This window comes from Colobus angolensis, unplaced genomic scaffold (genome assembly GCF_000951035.1).
Source record: "Colobus angolensis palliatus isolate OR3802 unplaced genomic scaffold, Cang.pa_1.0 Scaffold146, whole genome shotgun sequence".
NCBI lineage: Eukaryota > Metazoa > Chordata > Mammalia > Primates > Cercopithecidae > Colobus > Colobus angolensis.
Genome location: NW_012114555.1, coordinates 8,531,385 through 8,551,174, shown reverse-complemented (window position 1 = coordinate 8,551,174; position 19,790 = coordinate 8,531,385). Strand labels below are relative to the sequence as shown.

The 19,790-nt window shown below is 34.6% G+C and overlaps 1 protein-coding gene across 4 annotated transcripts in view; it reads left to right on the top strand.

Moving 5' to 3' along the window:
- Window positions 1-19,790, top strand: part of SLIT2 (slit homolog 2 (Drosophila)) — a 367,443-nt gene that overhangs the window by 234,943 nt on the left and 112,710 nt on the right. For 2 of the 4 annotated variants that reach the window (XM_011935680.1, XM_011935678.1), the window contains exons 7-10: window positions 1-72; window positions 2,638-2,801; window positions 4,584-4,595; window positions 5,544-5,682. In XM_011935680.1, coding sequence (XP_011791070.1) covers window positions 1-72; window positions 2,638-2,801; window positions 4,584-4,595; window positions 5,544-5,682 — 387 coding nt within the window. The remainder of the gene's footprint in view (window positions 73-2,637; window positions 2,802-4,583; window positions 4,596-5,543; window positions 5,683-19,790) is intronic. The other 2 variants (XM_011935681.1, XM_011935679.1) reach the window with 1 other exon arrangement.

The window sequence follows — 19,790 nt, the reverse complement described above, 5'->3', positions numbered from 1 at the left end:
CACTCTCAACAATAACAACATTACTAGACTTTCTGTGGCAAGTTTCAACCATATGCCTAAACTTAGGACTTTGTAAGTAGTCACAATATATGTAAAGGTCATATTAACCAATTAAAGCTTCCCCTTAAATAACATGTTCAGTAAGCAAAGGATGGGACCACTAGCTTACAAGGTAGACAAGGAAAACCCAACTTGGGAAAAGACTAGATATGATATTTGTGGGAATGAGCTATTATTCTGGAAACTGGAAAGATTTCTTTTAAATGATATGCATTATGGGAACTTTGGAGTTAAAAAAAAAAAACAACATTTACTTTGAGCTATTGTGGAGGTCACATTTCATTAAGAAATGGAAGACTCCTTGATTGGCTGTCAGAAATGATAAATGGGAAATCTTTATGATTTTATTGCTGTACTGCAAGCAGACCTAATAAAGCTAAACTGGTGCTCCAACATTCCTTATAACGTGAAATTATAGCATCACCCTCTAGTGCCTCTATAATTAAGGTTGTGTCAGCATTTATACTTAAAAGTATCTTTTTTGGGGTTACAGATGGACATTAAGATATTTTTGGTCTAATAAAGTATTGACTATAGCTATTTCTTTTCTCTTGAAGAAAAAGTAATCCTTAAAGCCCAGGGTAGGTTTTAAAATCCTTAAAGCCCAGGGTGGACTTTAAGTTATAGAATTTCAGAGGTAAATCTCATTTGAACTGAATTACAGAATCACCTTGACCTAAAAAAAGTATATTACATATAACGTGCAGGACATGACTGGAAACAAAACCAAAGCATCAGACTTCTTGGGGAAAAAAAGTGTTTTTAAGTTGGATAAATATATTTTGATTAGATTTTCAAAATACTTCTCATTTTCTGATAGCTTGTAACTGGAAAACATTAATTTTCTTTTCTTAATAAAAATTTTGAATTACCAGCTTTTTAATGAACTAGCCAATATCAATTTTAATGTCATTTTTTTCTTACTGAAATCTAACTCTGTATGTAATAACACATCATTATAATTTCCTTGGAATATTATTTAGCAAAATAAAGGAATTCTACAAGTATACAGACATAGCTAAATTCTGTATTCTTGGGGCTATCAGAATGAGACTAATCTGACTGAATTAACAGCCCAGTTCACTCAAAACTATAATTTCCCATTAACTTCAGGCATTTTTTTAAAAAAAGAAATTGATCAAGCTTTCAATCTTTACAAAAACAAAGCCAACGAAATTGTAAAAACATTCATCTGAATTTTTTTGACAGTGTCCCTTATTTTCTTGTAGAAATTCATGAGTCTGTCTTACTAATCAGGTTTTCCAATTTTTACATTCTTTTCTCGCTTCAAGTTTGTGCACACCTAATTGGAATTTTTGTAATATGCTTGGTTTAGATGGAAATATTTAGAGTACAAGGATATGGAATGTGCCTCTGTGGCTTCCAAAGGACAGAACTTCAACTTCCAAGCAAACCGAGCCAGAGGTCACCCATCTTTCCCAAAATATAGCTTTTTGTTTTGTGGTACACCTTCTAGTTTCAAAGCAAAGAATTGTGTTCCTTATCTACAAGCTCAAGGAGAATACAAAGCAGTCATTTAACTTTAAATTCCTTTGCTTTGGTTGGGTCATTATTCTATAGTATCATTGCTACTTAAAAATTCCATTTTTATGGTCTAATTATCTTTCTGGACTGAGTTCCATGTTTTAATATCCATTACTGTTATTGGGTTAGAATTGAACACATCGGCTTAAAAGGACTAAAATGGTATTACTGTGTCATAGACGGTTCTGGGAATAGTGCTTTGATTTATAGCTTTGGATGTCCTTTTCTTTAGTTTGAGAAAACATAAAAGCCAGTTTGAAGTCATTTACCTAATTTAGTGGATACATTTGTCTGATATTTTATTAATGGAGAAGTGCAATTTGCCACTTGGAAGCAATCCATGATCTTGTGTGGATCCTGCCAACACAGAGCGACTCACTTAATTCCTTCACTCCCAGCCATTTGTGCCTTTTAATTTCAGTCGCTGCTCTTTGAGGATAGGTCTCCAGGAGCCAAAGGAGCTAATCCCTTTTCTGTGATTAAACAACAAAAGAAGGAAATTGGAATAAGGATGTGAAAAAAGTGTTTTATATTGAATTATTATTCTGTCTTGTTCAGCAAAAAATGCAAGTGACCTGCTGAAAAGGTTTTACAAGTGGTTTCTATAGAGACTCATAATGGCAGGACTTATTGATATTTCAAACTGGGAGCCACAACTTTTACTAACTTGCTCCTCCCCCAGTCTCCCCACTCTCCCACCCCACCCCTGTTAGCTCTCAGGATGTTGGAACTGTGGAGCAATTTGCATTGGACTTATTTTTTTCTCTTTCCTCTTTTAAATGAACATAAGTGAAATATGTTCATTTAAAACATAATTTTATGGACATATTCAAGCTTCTATAAATTGCTCAGTTCAGACTAAATGAAGAGAGACTTGATTCTGTGATTGTACATCAGTTTAATTTTTAGGAAAAATAATTATATTGGAATCTGCCTAGCTTTACTTCTATGTTAAGAAATAAAGGTATATATTATTAATGAAATGACAACTTTCTGTTTTCTTGCTTTACACTTCCTTTTTTTCTCATTTAGTCGACTCCATTCAAACAACCTGTATTGTGACTGCCACCTGGCCTGGCTCTCCGACTGGCTTCGCCAAAGGCCCCGGGTTGGTCTGTACACTCAGTGTATGGGCCCCTCCCACCTGAGAGGCCATAATGTAGCTGAGGTTCAAAAACGAGAATTTGTCTGCAGTGGTAAGGGAGAAAGAAGAATGATGTTATTGTGTTTATTGTATCCATTACGTAACAGAATGTGAGGGCTGCATGCCTCAAAAGTTTCAGTGTTGTTCACTAATGTGCAATTGTGCACTAATCACTCTACAGAGATCCTCTTTTCCAGTGAAAATATGTTCTGAGACCTTACTATATTGGTTGGCAAGTACTGGTTACTTGTATCTAGATTATGATAAAACACTTTTCAGTTTCCACTCCTGGGGAAATATGGAAACTCGCTAAATGATGGCTCTACTTGTGATTTTTTATTTTCCCATTACATAATGATTTATAGCTACTTTTATGTTAACAATTGAAAACAAAAATGATTAGCTAATCCTAGATCCCTGCTATGAAATTCAAAGGGCAATTCAGCCATAGTTGCAAAGTAACAAAATACTTTCCATGCATACATGTATACTAATGGTTCAGTTTTACTTAAAACAAATATTAAATGACCAGCTTTAATAACAAAAATCTGAAATCAAAAATAAGACATAGGGTCAGGCACCATGGCCCACGCGTGTAATCCCAGCATTTTGGGAGGCAGAGGCCGGCAGATCACCAGAGGTCAGGAGTTCCAAGTCAGCCTGGCCAACATGGCAAAACCCCGTCCTTACTAAAATTATAAAAATTAGCTGGGCGTGGTGGTGCATGCCTGTAATCCCAGATACTTGGAAGGTTGTATCTCCCAGATACAGGAGAATCACTTGAATCTGGGAGGTGGAGATTGTGGTTAGCTGAGATCACACCAGTGCACTCCAGCGTGGGTGACAACAGAGAAACTCCATCTCAAAAAAAATATGTATATATATAAAATAGGCCCGGCATGGTGGCTCACACCTGTAATCCCAGTACTTTGGGAGGCTGAGGTGGGCAGATCACGAGGTCAGGAGATGGAGACCATCCTGGCTAACACGGTGAAACCCGGTCTCTACTAAAAGTACAAAAAACTAGCCGGGTGAGGTGGCGGGCGCGTGTAGTCCCAGCTACTCAGGAGGCTGAGGCAGGAGAATGGCGTGAACCCAGGAGGGGGAGCTTGCAGTGAGCCCAGATCACAGCACTGCACTCAAGCCTGGGTGACAGAGCGAGACTCCGCCTCAAAAAATAAATAAAATAAATAAATAAGTAAGAGATAGGCTGTGTCTAATATCAATCAATAGCTAACGTTTACTGAGTTTTTTAATATGTTTAAGCACCAACCTAAGTATTTCACATATGTTTACCTCACTTCACCTCCCTCATAACAACTGTATGAGAAATGTAATATCTCTATATTTGGAGATTCAAATGCTGTGAAAAAGAATAACCTTGCCGAAGTTTATATAGTTGAGTCCAAGGATCTCAACGGAGGTGGTTTGATTACATACACATACACGTGCGCGCACACACACACACATAGTGATACATAGTATCTTGTTTATATATACGTAGTGTTGGTTCTGCTTCAGCTTCAGAAGTATCTGTTCAAAATACAACAAAACAAAATTTTAAGAAACGTATAATGCATCATAAGTAGTTCACAGATTTTTAAAGGCGGGGTAGGGAGACATGACTAGTACTTGATGCTTTTAAATGATTATATTTTAGACACTGTATGTATTTGTTCACATGTTTTATAATCTAAGCAAAATTTTTGTGTATGATCATGGAATGTTCTCAATATGTCTGATTGCTTTTTTAAAAAAATTAAGTAATGAAATGACTAACAGTTCGTTACTAACCACTTTTTTCTCTCTTCACTTTTTCCTTTCTGTTTTCTAGATGAGGAAGAAGGCAAGTTCACATTTCTTTTTTAGACTGAGGATATTTTTGTAGTTTGAGAGCTTGTTTAGAGGGATAGGATTAGCAGCTGGCTTGCAGCCTCTTCCTGGCACATCACCACCACTAGGGCCCTTTCTCGGCAGGTTGGAAAGGGCAGTCCCCACTGTCTTCCAGAAACCATGCATTTCCAGATGCTTATTTAGTACAACTGTGCTGATATTCTGTTGCTCACCATTCAACCATTAATGTCTCATTTAAAAATTGTTCCAAATATTGAGTGATAAAAGTACATACAGAAAGGGAGCTACTTATACTAAAATTTTAAATTACTCGAAGCCCCCAAGAGAATCATTTTTTATTAACAATAAAATTACTTTATACAAATTATTATTATAATTTCAGAGAAATTGATAATTTTGAACCTATCAACACATCAAATTCTGGATTATCTAATTTTTCTCCACATTTATTGGCATATGATTATTTAATTTGAGCAACAATTATCTTCTGATAGAAGTATTACTGTTTTGTTTTATTTTTAAAAGAAATTACAAAGTAAATAAAGCCACATGAATTTGATAAAGACCAAGCTCTATTTAAGCTTATTAGGAATGAATATAAATTAGTCTGAAGTTGCTGGGTTTTTTGGAAATTAGAATAGTTTTGAATGTAATTCTGATTTTGAAACTGAATTTAGCTTTTCTCACAATAGTTTAAAAAATTAGCAGTATTATGACCAGTTTTTAGAATCTCATTTACTTCCTCTCATTTGCTTTATTGACCTGAATATATAAATGCATGCCTCCTAAAATATATTTTAGAAATATAGGACCATCTTATGGTCATGTATTTAAAGAGATTTATTCATGTGAAATGCTTTGTTACTTGAGCTAAGTTTGTATGTTTCACAATTATGATATTCAGGAGGAAAAATATAATTCCTGTTTATTTCTTTTTTAGGTCACCAGTCATTTATGGCTCCTTCTTGTAGCGTTTTGCACTGCCCTGCCGCCTGTACCTGTAGCAACAATATCGTAGACTGTCGTGGGAAAGGTCTCACTGAGATCCCCACAAACCTTCCAGAGACCATCACAGAAATGTATGTGCCTGAAATTCTTTCTTATCCCTCCACCTTCCCAGTGAACCAAACTTTGATTTTCTTTGGGAAATTCTGGGTTTATCAAAGGCACATCTGATCGTTTGGCTTAGATAAATGTTCTCTTCAGAAGTGTATTGATTCTTACTCTGGTTGTTTAAAAACATACCATGATCAAGTGGCTATGATGTTTTTCTTCCACTGATAGAATTAAAAGGAATACAATTTTAGGAGAAACAAGACAACAGGATTGTTTCTACCTGGTTCCACCCTTTGGGCCTGTATATCTGTAGTTGTCCGTTGCTCAGTTTGGAGCAGTAGGAATATCAAAAGGGACCAAGCTGGGGTTAGTAAACCACACGAACAATAGGTGATGCTCTGCCTCCTTGAGAGCTCATGTTTTAAAAGGCAGTTTCACTGTTTTGTTTGAATTGATAATTCAACGCAAAGTGTAGAAAGGATAATATTACAAAGTCAAATGTAAAGATTTTTTATATAGTGCATGTTTTAGCCTATTTGAAGCAGTGTGTACCTCCATTAAAAGTTAAATTCTTATGACAAAGTATTGCACACATATTTTGTATGCAGTTGGTGAATGCATTTCTATGTCCTCACCAAATATGTCATGTGGACCAAACAAGGTCACATAAGATGTAAACTGGAATGCTTTTACGGTCTTAAAAAGTAAGCACTAGGGAAAATCATTACCTCAATATTCACTAAGAAAATCCTTCTTAACCACCCAACCCATTATATTATTATTTTATAGGCCAATTCTAAATTGTAACTGAATAAATTATCTTGGATTTTTTTGGTTGAAATGATAGGAACAACTTCTTAGAATAGACCCACATAGTATGTGAAAAAGTTGTTTTTAAAGAGCTCATTTTAACCAATTTATTATGATAATAAAGTAACTTCTCTAATGCACCTTATATTGAGAATAATCTTAGTTCAGAGGACCCACTGCCATTAGTTTAAAGTATCTACCATGTGTTTAATAGTGTTCTTACAGCTTTGCAGTATAAGACATGAACCTCTGCAGGAATTCTAGATTCTGGGGAGATTTGACACTGAATAACCTATACACATAATAATATCATTCTCATCAAAATTTTAATTGATAGAACATTACTTTACCTCTAGAAGACATCTGTAAGTATTTTTGGGCTGAACCTTGAAAGAAGAATAAGTTACAACTTGGGAAGAGATAGAAGACATTCATGAAAAAGAAACATTGGCAGCAAAGAACAGAGGTGGCAGTGAGCATTGTTTGAAAGATTGTAGTTGAACCTAATTAGAATAACAGGATAACGTTGAGGCATCATGAAAAATAATGCCCTAAAAATACATCTCCATCTAATTTTAAAACTACAGATTACTGAAGACCTTGACGCTTGGTCAGAAGATATTAGATGTGATAAATTTAAGAGCAGAATGACATACTAAATTTTCTCATAAGGGAACTATATAGTCATCTATGAAGGCACAGACATTTATTAAGTAACCATTTACTACCTAAAGGCACCATGAATTTTCCAGAGATCATCCATCAAGTGATTAGCAAATGTGACATTCAAATTGAAAACTATTAAATGAGGTACACAGTGAAAAACATAATAAGAGATGAACACATCAAGTTCAAGGTCTTACAAAGGGCATGAAGTTGAGGGCAAGGTACGATGGTTAGCCAGAGTCAGAAGGTTTTAGTTGGAACCCCAGGTTTACCTATCATTTACTATTTGTGAGACCATGGACAAGTTACTTACCGTCTGAGACTCTATATCCCATCTAAAACTAAGGGTGGTTGTCAGTTTGATGTGAAATAATTAACACACATAGAGCTATGTGTGCTTAGCATATAGTAATCATTCCATAAATGATAACTCAAGCATAGAAGTCTTTGTGTAGAAATAACACTGAGCTACACCTTGAAAGATAGGTAGTGAATGAAACTACGGAGATGAGGACAAGGCTTTCAGAATTTATACAATATGATAAGCTAGGCAGTAGGAATGAAAGTACAAGATGTGATCAAATAGGAATTCAGCTTGCCTGATATTTGATATGTGAGATAGTACCAGGAAATAAATTGTAAATATACATTGGAGTCAGTTCATGAATGGTCATGTGGATATAAGGATCTTGGATTTTATTTGGAATGCATTTGAACATAGGAGTTTTAATCTGAATTTTCTGGAATAATTGGTCTGATGGCTGTGTGCCAGTGATTTGACAAAAGGACAGAATGCAAGGTAGGAGGCCTCTTCAGAGGCTATTTCTTTGATCCAGTGGAAATGTCAGAAGAGTAGGAGCTGGTCAGTAATAGTAGGAATGGTGGTGTGGAAACAGCTATGATAGCAAATATAGAAGCAGAATTCATAGGATTTGGCATTTGATGAGATAAAGGAGTAATGAAGAAAAATAAACCAGACTCTGCCAGAGTTTCAAGTATGAGTGATGGAGAGGTTGTGGTTATATTGTTGTATATAAGAAAGTGAGAAGCAGGACCAAAACTGGACAGGAAGATGACAGTGAACTCAATTTGTGAAATACTTAAGGACCAGTGACACAAATAGAAGTACTAAAATAATACAGACTATAATAATTTTGGAGCAAGCAAGACAAGGACTTGAGGCAAAAATTTTGGAGTAATTAACATAATAGAAAACAGTCAATATTTGAAACCATCAACTGGCTAATGAAAAGGAGAGTAAGAGAGGAGAAGCTCAAGAACCTAAATAAAAACAGCAGAGGGCTCTAATAGGTAAGGGAGGAAGAGACTTCTAGGAAAAATGATTTCCAGAGGCAAATACTGCTGCCAGTTAACCAAGCTGGGGTCTGAGAGAAGGTCTTGGAATTTGACCTGCATATTGTTCTTAGAAGGTTCCATTCTGATAGAGTGGTAGGTCAATAAGCCACCTTTCAGAGTGTTAAGAAAAGAAGTATTGATTAGTATTGGAGAGAGTATATAAGCCGCAGTTTGAAGAGTTTGGCTCAGAAAGGATTTTTTGAAAAAGACAATTGTTGCTCTGTAAGGGACAAACTTGGATTAATTCTAAGATGCAGAAATCTGTCATCATTAGGAAGTCAGAAAGAAAGAATGAGTTTAGAGATAAAGGAGAGTGTGAGAGTTATATAAGACATATGTGGGAGCAAGATCAATCTGGACACACGAGCGAACTGGTCAAATCCAGATCACAGGGAAGAGGAACAGAAAGCTGTTATAGGTTGCTAAAAGGAGAAGAGTAAGATGGAGACATAACATACTCATATAGCAATATGAAACACTTAAAATGGTTTTCTTAGGTAGTCTATTTTATTTTTATCATAGTGATTTTCTTCTACTTTGTATGCTCTATAGATTTTGTATAATGGTGGGATTTAGTTGCATTAAAGTTGTAGTAAATAATATGTCCCATGGACTTTGCCTATATTGAGAAGGTGGTATATCAGGTAAAGCTACAATAAATTAAATTTATGAGGAGAGATGAAAACATGTGAAACTGCTGGTGAATTTTACTTCCCTGATTATTACATTATCAGCTTTATCAGTAGAGCATCTGGTAATAAATAATATTGATCCTCAACTCAACAAGATAATTCCATTTTCATTCATTATAGTGGCATAACTTACTAGCTTAGTAATTTATTTCTTTTATTACTCTTCTATTTTTTATAAGAACAAAGAACATCACTAAGAGTATTAAATGTGGAAATATCTTTACAGATGGCAGGTTTTTATTCTGTGATGAACTGAAAATTATAAACTCTCCCCATTTTATTCAAATATGTTTTAATATCTGAATTTTACCATAAATTGTCGGTGGAGTTTCTTTATTGCAAGTTATGAGATATTTCATTCAATAATTTTGACTTGATTACCTACTGTGTGATATGTCGTTATTCTTACAACTGTCTCATAATATAATTCTAACAAAAAGAAAGTATGTATGTGCCATATATGAGTGACCAACTGCCTATAAATCTAAGTAGAAAATAATGACTCATTTTTTCTGCTTTCTGTTTCTAACTACAAATTCATACTTCTGCTATTTGCTAACACAATTATTTGTTAAGCAATAGAAGGAAAATATTCCTTTAAAATCAGAATTGGAATACTTTGGAGAAGGAATATAGAAAGAGACTGACATTTATTGAATACCTGCAAAGTCAGATTGCAGTTGGATCACAATGTTGGCTTATGCACATTTGATCTTCTCATTGACCTGTGATGAGGATATTTATGAAATTAAATAAAATAGTGAAACTAATGCAGAAACATAGGTCAGATAAAGGCTGGTGGTTTTCTCCTACAGGCCTCATTATACTCATCATTTTACCACAATGCAGGCGCTCCCTTCTTGCTTATAGGTTAGAATCTGCTTTTGACTGTCCCTAATTATCATGTTTTGTACTTACATACTATTGTGTGTTTATTTTAAAATATCTATCTCTTCCACTAAAGTAAACGTTCTATGAAGGCAGGAACCAGTTCTGTTCTTATCACTACTGAATACCCAGTGAAAAATCTAGTACCTTGGCACACAGTGGGCACTTGATAAGTATTTATTGGGTAAATGAATAATTTAAAAATTACACATTTGGAACAGATTTGTCTCTGAAAAGATGAAGCTGTGTTAACCAAGTTTAATAAATACAACCAGAGGAACAGCCTATTATTTCCCTGTAGACAAACTGGTACTTTTTAAGCATAAAATCAGCAAGAGAAAAAGTAAATGAATAGAATTTTTAATAGCATGGGCTAAAATGGGTCTAGAATACTAAAAATTCATTAAATTTCCCTATTCTGCATACTTATTTGAATTTCCATGCTTTAAATATTTCTGAGATTTTTTTTCGATTCTCAGCTGACCAACTCAGCATTTAATAGGTACCCTATTATGGAGCTATATTAATTTAATCATCTTACAGATGTGTTAGACATCTTTCTCTGCAGTCATATTCCCTCTCTAATGAGGCCTGTAGACATTTAACTCAAATCTTTCAAAGACTGAGAACTTTGTTGTTTAAAAAAAAAAACTTGGAAAAAAAACCAGAGGCTCAAAAAACTTAGAAATTTTGTAAAATCCTTCAATTGTGAAGTGGCTAAAATGGCTTCAATCATACATCTGCTCGACTCTCAAGCCCATGGTCCTTCCTCGATCAAGCTATAAAAGAGGTAGGCATAGCTTGGTCTTATTGGAATATCATAAAAGGAGAAATTTTCAAAATCATGAAGAGAGAATGACTGATACTCCGATAAAATGGACAAGAGAAATTTTAAGAAACTTACTTATGAAGAGAACATAGACTGAACAGAGAGAAAGACAAGGCATTAAGATACAGGATTGTTTGCAAAACTGAGAGCTGTTTTATATTACTTTATATCTGTAACTATTACAATGTCATCTTTCCTATTCTCTGTTAAATGTTCTCTTATTTCCCTGAATCTTCTCCGCACAGCACTTATCACAGTTTAACTTGTTATTTGAATAATGTAAAACTCTCCTATTATACTGCAAACTGGGTAAGGGCAGACCGTGTCTTTCCCTCACCATTTCTGCCCCAATACTTAGCATACCATGGGTGGGGAAGACAGTGTTGGGAGCAGGGGAAGAAGATTTTGGACACACAATCTGGAGAGCTTCCAGGCCACCACCCTTCATAGTAAAAATTTAAAAAAAAGAAAAGACTGGGCGCGGTGGATCACGCCTGTAATCTCAGCACTTTGAGAGGCTAAGGCGGGCAGATCACGAAGTCAGGAGATCAACACTATCCTGGCCAACATGGTGAAACCCTGTCTCTACTAAAAATAAAAAAAATTAGCCAGGCGTGGTAGTGCGTGCCTGTAGTCCCAGCTACTCGGGAAGCTGAGGCAGGAGAATCGCCTGAACCCGGGAGGCAAGGCTTGCAGTGAGCCAAGATTGCGCCACTGCACTCCAGCCTGGGCGACAGAGTAAGACTCTGTCTCAAAAAAAATAATAAAATAAAATAAAATGTGACAAAACAATGTGGACTAATGAAGAAAATATAGAAGGGAAAAAAGTAGAACATATAATGTAAGGTAGACTTAGTTGTTAAAGGGAAAGCTGTTTGCTGTCTAGGGGTCATTCCAGCACTTTGCTGCTTTGAACTCTGCTAGTTGAAAACCTTATTCTTCAATAGATGCAATGCCTTCTGTGAGTCTGTACATGATCTAGTCTATGGCAACACAATCATTAATAGCAAATTGATTCTGACCATATCAAATCTTAAGAATTACTTACTTAGATCACCTTTTGAGGTGTACAGTTTTGAATGCAATGTGATAGATTGCTATGAAGTTGATATTTAGTTCTCTTCAATCTAGTTATAGATTTCCTGTGGCATATTGCCTTTTCAAACCATTATATAGAAATTCCATAAATCATGGAGAATATTTAGTAAGAGCGTAAGTTATAACAGTTTGGTTTGTCGTGTTTGCTCCTACATCCTCCTGCCTTTACTCTCCGCTGCCTTTTTCAGGGGCTCCAGCTCCATCCATGTTGCTGGAGAGGACATGATTTCATTCATTTTTGTGGCTGTATCTTCTTCCATGTCACATATGGTCCACATTTTCTTTATTCAATCAACCGTTGATGGACACTTAGGTTAGTTCCATGACTTTGCTATTGTGAATAGTTCTACAATAAACATGAGTGAAGGTGTCTTATATAATGATTTCTTTTCCTTTGGGTAGATACTCAGTAATGGGATTGATAGGTCAAATAATAGTTTTATTTTTAGTTCTTTGAGAAATCTCTGTACTGTTTTCCATAGAAGTTGAATGTTGAACTAATTTACATTCCTACCAACGGTATATAAGCATTCCCTTTTCTCTGTATCCACACCATCATCTTACACATGTCAGAATAGCTGTTATTAACAATTGCTATTATTTCTCTAATAATTAGTGATGTTGAGCATTTTTTTGTGTTTGTTGGCTGCTTACATGTCTTCTTTTGAGAAATACTTGTTCTTGTCCTTTGTCTGCATTTTAATGGGATTGTTTATTTTTTCTTATTGAGTTGTTAGAGTCCCTTGTAGATTCTGGATATTAGTTATTTGTTGTAGGCATATATTGCAAATATAATTTTAAAAGTGTCTTTTTCTGTTCATTTCTCTTTAGATAACTACCTCCTGTATATTTGTAACCTTTCTGCATGCTATTTCTGCATTTGTCCCACTCAAAATTTTGAATCCTTAATTTATTAAATAATACTCAATTTTAAATCCACATATTTCAAAGTCTTCTTACTTTTCTTTTTTTGTTTTGTTTTTTTTTTTCTTGAGACAGATTATGGCTCTGTTGCCCAGGCTGGAGTGCAGTGACACCATCTCGGCTCACTGCAAGTTCTGCCTCCTGGGTTCATGCCATTCTCCTGCCTCAGCCTCCCGCATAGCTGGGACTGCAGGGGCCTGCCACCACACCCAGCTGATTTTTTTGTATTTTTAGTAGAGACGGGGTTTCACTGTGTTAGCCAGGATGGTCTCGATTTCCTGATCTCATGATCCGCTCGCCTTGGCCTCCCAAAGTGCTGGGATTACAGGCGACACCGTGCCCGGCCCAAAGTCATCTGACTTTTTGTATGTAAAGATATGCAAGTTAGATCTGACCAACTTGCCTTTAGCCTATTATGTACTGGCTGATTTAAAATAATTGCAAGTACTTATGAAATCAAGTATGAATTTTTGATTGGTTAGCATGTATTTAGTAATATTTCAACCAGTAGAGTATTTATCATGCTATGCAATTAGTTTATTTTAATTATGCTAAATTTTAAAAAGTACAGTACACAATTTGACTAATTTTTTTACAGCACACACAGGTGAACTTGACTACTATTCAGACAATATTGATAAAATAAATAAGGCAAATGATATCATTTTTTAAATGTAACATGGTATGAAAGAAATAGTCAATATTCTGAGTTTGCCTTGTTAAATAACAAGTAGGTTGGCAATTTCAAAGTGCAATTGTTTTCACTTTGAAAGAGGTTTCATTCTTTCATTGCAAAAATATTTTAAAACATAAACATGTTCAACTTAGGGAAAATAAAATGTAATGGAAATAGGCGTAATTTAGAAAATGTTGTAAAAGTTAAAATTTGAGCAATTCTACTTTAGTTCTCAATTTTATTAGAGCACTTCTTAACACATGGAGCATTTGTTAGCATTTTTCAGTTTTACGCACTCCTGATATTATTGCTACTTCAAATCCACCCACAAATTAGCTAACCTACAATATTACTTTTGCTTCACATTTTATGTTTTTGTAACTTTATGCTTTTCAGGCAAGCTAATATGAAAACATTCTCAATATTTTATGTCTGTTAGAAATATAGATGACATAGTACTTTTTAAAAGTATCTTATATCATGCATAATAAAAACCTTCTTTATGATAAAAATTTTTTCAAAAATGTTAAATTGTTTATTTCACTTAATTCCCATGGAAATACTATGTAGGAAACTACACACCTCCTAAAGGTTAGCAAAATTCTTTTACTTTTTTTGTAGTGTAGTAAATACTTTTGTTCATTTTTAAAATGAAAACCTGGTTTGAGATAAGAAGCTGTCACTCCGATGTAGGCAATTAGAATTGCATTCTCAAATTTTCTTCTGAGATACTCACAATAGCAGAAACTACAAATATATCTCCTATGTACTATGAAAGTACTAGTTTTTCCTCTATCAAATATAACTTGCCTAGAAATGTCATTAAATAAACAATCCTAGGATTAAACAAGTCAATATTATTTTATCTCTGATTCTGTGCTAATATATATATGGTTAGAAAAACAAAATGCAATGATTCTTCTCTGGATTATTTTTTGTGTGAGTTTAGTAGTCATAATGTCACTGTATGCGAAAGAATTTTTTATGTAAACATCATTCATTCATTATTATTTTTATTCCCTCGTGTTTTTGGATTATATTTTCTCAAGTTTTCATATTATGATTTCATCAGATGAGCCCAGAAAAAGAGAAAATACTTTACCTTTCTGCAGACACGGAGCACCTCATTATTCAGCATACAAAACAGTGTTCTACAATGCGTTGCCACAGAAGAAGCTTCTCATGTTAATTTTTTTTAGGGGGAGGGGATTGAGGTCTCACTCTGTCACCTAGGCTGGAGTGCAGTGGCGCGATCTCGGCTCACTGCAACCTCCACCTCCAGGGCTTAAACAATCCTCCCACCTCAGCCTCCCATGTAGCTGGGACTACAGGTGCATGCCACCACATCCAGCTAATTTTTTGTCTTTTCAGTAGAGACGGGGTTTCACCTTGTTGCCCGGGTTGGTCTTGAACTCCTGAGCTTGAGCCATTCATCTGCCTTGACCCCTCAAAGTGCTGGGAGTACAGGTGTGACCCACCACACCCAGTAGATTCTCGTGTTAATTCTTAGTTATCAGTAGCCACACTCAGTGTACTCCTTATAGCAACTTTGATAGCTCCATAGCAAAATAGTGTAAAATGAATTATGTAAAATACATTTATAGATGAAACAATGCAAGTAGTTCCACAGGCCATTATTGAGTTCACTATTAATCATTTGAGTGTTTTCATCTTTATTTTGGTAAAATTCCTAATTGTATATGCATATCTTGAGCATTCTTTAATTGTCATTGAAAGAATAATTGATGAGAAAGAATTCTACTATTGAAAGAATAGTAGAAAAATTATCTTCAAAAGGCTTCATATGTCCACTATGTGCAGAGAAACCATTTTCATGAAGACTTTGTGTTCATGATAAGAAAATTCTTCATTTGTATTCATTTTTTGCAACTTATTTCTTTCTTGTACCTAATTTCCCAAAAAGTTATTTAGGTAACATACATGTTATACTTACATATACCCAAACACACACAAATGTTGTACATGTGTTTTTGTTAAATTGTGTGATAACTTAAGCAGAAAACTATAAAATACCTTTCTCAAAAGAAAAATGTAGAAGATGGAATCAAACTTTTGTAATATTAGTTGAGAAGTAAAAATGAATATAACATTATAAATAAATTGGAGAAAAAGAAATATTAAAATAAGTACAGAGATTAAAATGGTAAGGACAGACAGCAACTCCAACTGGTTTCTCTTAAAAAGTCCCAGGAATCTGATGAGTACTGTTGCAACACAAGAAGCACATGCGGAAAGGCAGCATTTTAAAAATGTACTACTACATACTCAACAAGTATTTCTGAGTGCTTGCTCTGCATCAGGCATTATGGATGAAAGGGGACAGTCTCAACCTGCAAAATTTCTACAGTGCAGAGAATTGAAGCTTTACACAAACAGATTTTTAAACATGAGATAAGTAGTAAAATATATGTGCACAAAAAACAAAGAGGGAGAGCTACCTTGTTCTGCCTTGAAGAATCAAATAATCTTCAGGAATTAGGATGTGTTTTGTAGGCAGAGAACTTGAGAGCTTTTTTAGACCTAAGAGGCTGCATGTGCAAAGTCCCAGGAAAATGATAGAGTAGTGTGTTTTTGGAAAAATTAAAATTTACAGTTCTTAGAATATAAAGTGGAAGCCAAATCTTGAAGAAGAGACTGTTCTGATGACAATAGAATATGAGGGAAATTGTCTAGCAAGGTAGTAGCATGATTAGATTTCTTTGATAGAAAAATCACTCTAACATGGAATGGAGGGTGCTTTGAAAGAAAGGAGCCCACTGAGAATGCAATAACAGCAGACTCTATAAAGGATAATGAAGGCAGGCCTAGCAGCAGATAGTGATGGGAAGTTATTCCAAGAGGTGGCTCTAGTGCTCATGCAGTTGATTCCCCTAAAACTTCTATGGGAAAAAAATGGAGGCCCCCTCAAATGTAAAATAAGACCCATGTAGCCTCTGACATAAGAATGAAGACATCTGGGGCATAGCCACAATGTTATTTATTCTCATAATTAGTAAAAGTGTAGTTGGCATTTTAGCAATTATGTTATAGACTGATGGTTAATCAACTGGAATGACAGGTGAAAAATTACATAGTTCATATTTTACTAGTGATCAGCATTATTTAAACTTTAGGAAAAAGATGATATATAATGTGGAGAATAACTCAGTGCGGGGGTGGAGAATAATGAGAACTACTCTCTGCTTATTGAATAATACTGTTAAATAAGTGATACAGAAAGATGATTTTTGTAATTTTTAAAAACTAAAATGAGTAGCAAGCAGGAGAGTTAGCTCAGTGTCTAACTCATAGTAAGTGTCTAAAAATTTTTTGTTATTAATGAGAAATAAAACAACAGAACCTCTAAGTGTTTTTCTTTCTTGGATTAATTTAAAAATGTATATATGATAGCATGATAGTGACATACTATCTCCCCCTGAAATCTCTGGGCCATGTGCCTAAGCCCATTTTTTTTTCCTCTGAGTCTACACCATTTGGTTGCATCTATTGAGTGTATCTTTGTATTTGAATATGTGTCCTTGTGAATACATGCATGAAAATTTTAGCACTCATTCAGAAGGTGCACACACAGATATTTTTGTCTTGCTTTAAAATGCTTAAAGACCAAATGGAAAATGAGGCATTTCTCGCCTATAAAAACACCAATTGAATTTACACTTGGGGGAATATGTTTTAGAATGACATCACAAATATGTAAATAAAATTTAAAAATGAATACTTTTAAGGAACAAGGAATCCCAAGACAGAAAATGACGAGAATCAATTAGTATGGACACAATCCTAAGGCAAAACTTCTAGCTGTATGCAAAGTATGTCACTCTAGAGGCCAATATTCACTAAGCTGCTGAAGATGTTTATTAAATTTGCAAAGTTCTGGAGACTGCAATTACAAAACAAATAATACTCTAGGCTAAAATATGTTGGATCATTTTATGTAGAAATATATGAAAGATTTTAATGACATGATTTACTGCTAAAACTGGAAGTAACATTCCAAAACTAGAAAGTACTTACTTTACAATTATATGTAATAGGTGTGATAATCCTTAACATCAAAGAAAAGGAATGTCGTCTTCCTCCTTTTCAGATGATGGGCCAATCTTACCTATGAGGAGAATGTGTTGGCTAGAGCGGACAATTTAAGATTCAGAAGCTACAGTCATTCTGCCTCCCCTCCCCTTACCCCATTAAGACTATGTGCTGTTCTATGGCAGCTGCTTTTGCCATTTACGTTAAAAGCAGATGGAGAAAACTGCGAAGAACTGTCAGTTTTATTGCCATGTATAATCAGCATCTGGGCTGTATGTTACAGACACAATCAATCCAAAGACATATTTTACTGCGTCTTATAAAAACTTTTTGTGTGTCTAAGGCAGTCCCCAAATTACAGATAGTGCTGTATTTTAATCCTGTTGATCACAGAGATTGCAGCCAGTTATATTTTTTCAGCTTCAGTGTGAACGATGTATGTGTGTATGTGTTTCATATACAGTTACTGAGTTATCTGCAAAATTGTACTGCTAATCTGTTTAAGAGCATGATTCGGGACCATATATGTTTATTTCACACTAGAAATAAAATAATGTGTGAGATTTATATATACATTTATGTAATTATTTATATAATGTATGTGTGGGGGGGTGTGGGTGTGTGTGGAGGGGTGTGAGGTTACAGTAGTCCGCTCTCTTCCATACTTTTGCTCCCTATGGTTTCGGTTACCCATGGTCAACCACAGTCTGAAAATATTACCGTATTTTGAGAGAGAGCGACCACATTCACATAACTTTTATTATAGTATATTGTATTAATTGTTGTATTTTATTATTAATTATTGTTAATCTCTTTAATTAAACTTGATCATAGGCATGTATGTATAGAAAAATAAACAGTGTACACAGGGTTCAGTACAATCTGCAGTTTCAGACATTCAGGGCATCTTGGAATGTATCCCTGTGGGTAAGGGGAAACTACAGTATATGCTGTAAACTTTTAATTCTTTAATATATTGTGTTGCATATTATATTTTTGATTGCATATATATACATATTTTTATTATTTCACTATTTTTGTATAAGAAAGAAAATACCATATATTTTTTCTACATCTCATGTAATTTTTAGAAAACATTTATGGTAAGTTCTATTCTCCCCATTTTTCAGGAAGAGAAACTGAGACACAGAGAAAGAAAATAGCTTTTATAAGGTCCAGAGAGCTAATCAGCTGCAGATCCAGAATTTAGTCCATGTCTATATAAGTGCAAAGCTCATACTTTTAATCGCTAAATGACACACCTTGAAAAATTCTATGTATGTCTATAAAGTGTAGAAATATCTCTTGAGGGCTATTGAAGATTTGGCATGTGGATGTTATTTTATATAGTTTGTCAAAATAACACAATTTTTAAACATTGAAAATAATGTCTAAGAATTGAATGCTAGAGAGCTGAAAGTGTCATTTAAAGTGCTAATACTGTTTAATGTCTTGTAAATGTCTTTAAACCTATTTTTTAATTGCCCCATCATCATACACACTGCATGTTGTATATTCTACTGATGTAAGATCTGCTCACCGATAACCATTAGTGTATTTGATGTGTTACAGAGCCCATCAGTCCACAAGTGGCAGAATTAGACTTCATTGGACTAAAAGATAGCTGCACATAATTGACATGTTCTAAGAGTCTTGTGTATTAAAGCAGAGGGATATTTCATGATTTTTTGTTTTCTGTAATATTTGAAATAGACACCAGAAAGTGTTATATATTGTTTGTAGTTCATTCTTTAGGAACTTTAAAGGCATGAAGACATGTATAATGAGGTAGCAGTAATTAGTGAGCAAGAGAAAAAATTGTAGAAGTGGAAACAGGATGGGAAGAAGTCTTTTATTGGATAAACATACTTTTGAGTTATTTTTATTGGTGCAGTTAAAAAACTGTCTTCATCTTCTCATATATTGAGCATGTAACTAAAATTTCCTTCTACATTTGAAAGAGTAGTAACAGCCATTGCTTTGGTTCCATGTATGTATGTATGTAAACACACAAACATGTACAGTGATAAGATGTTATGCAATCATTTCCATAAATTATGTGGAGAAAAAGGTGTTGGCTCCTTTGACATGGAAAAGTCTTTCTTGTAGTATGTGATTTACAGTACTTTCCTCCCCTAATCA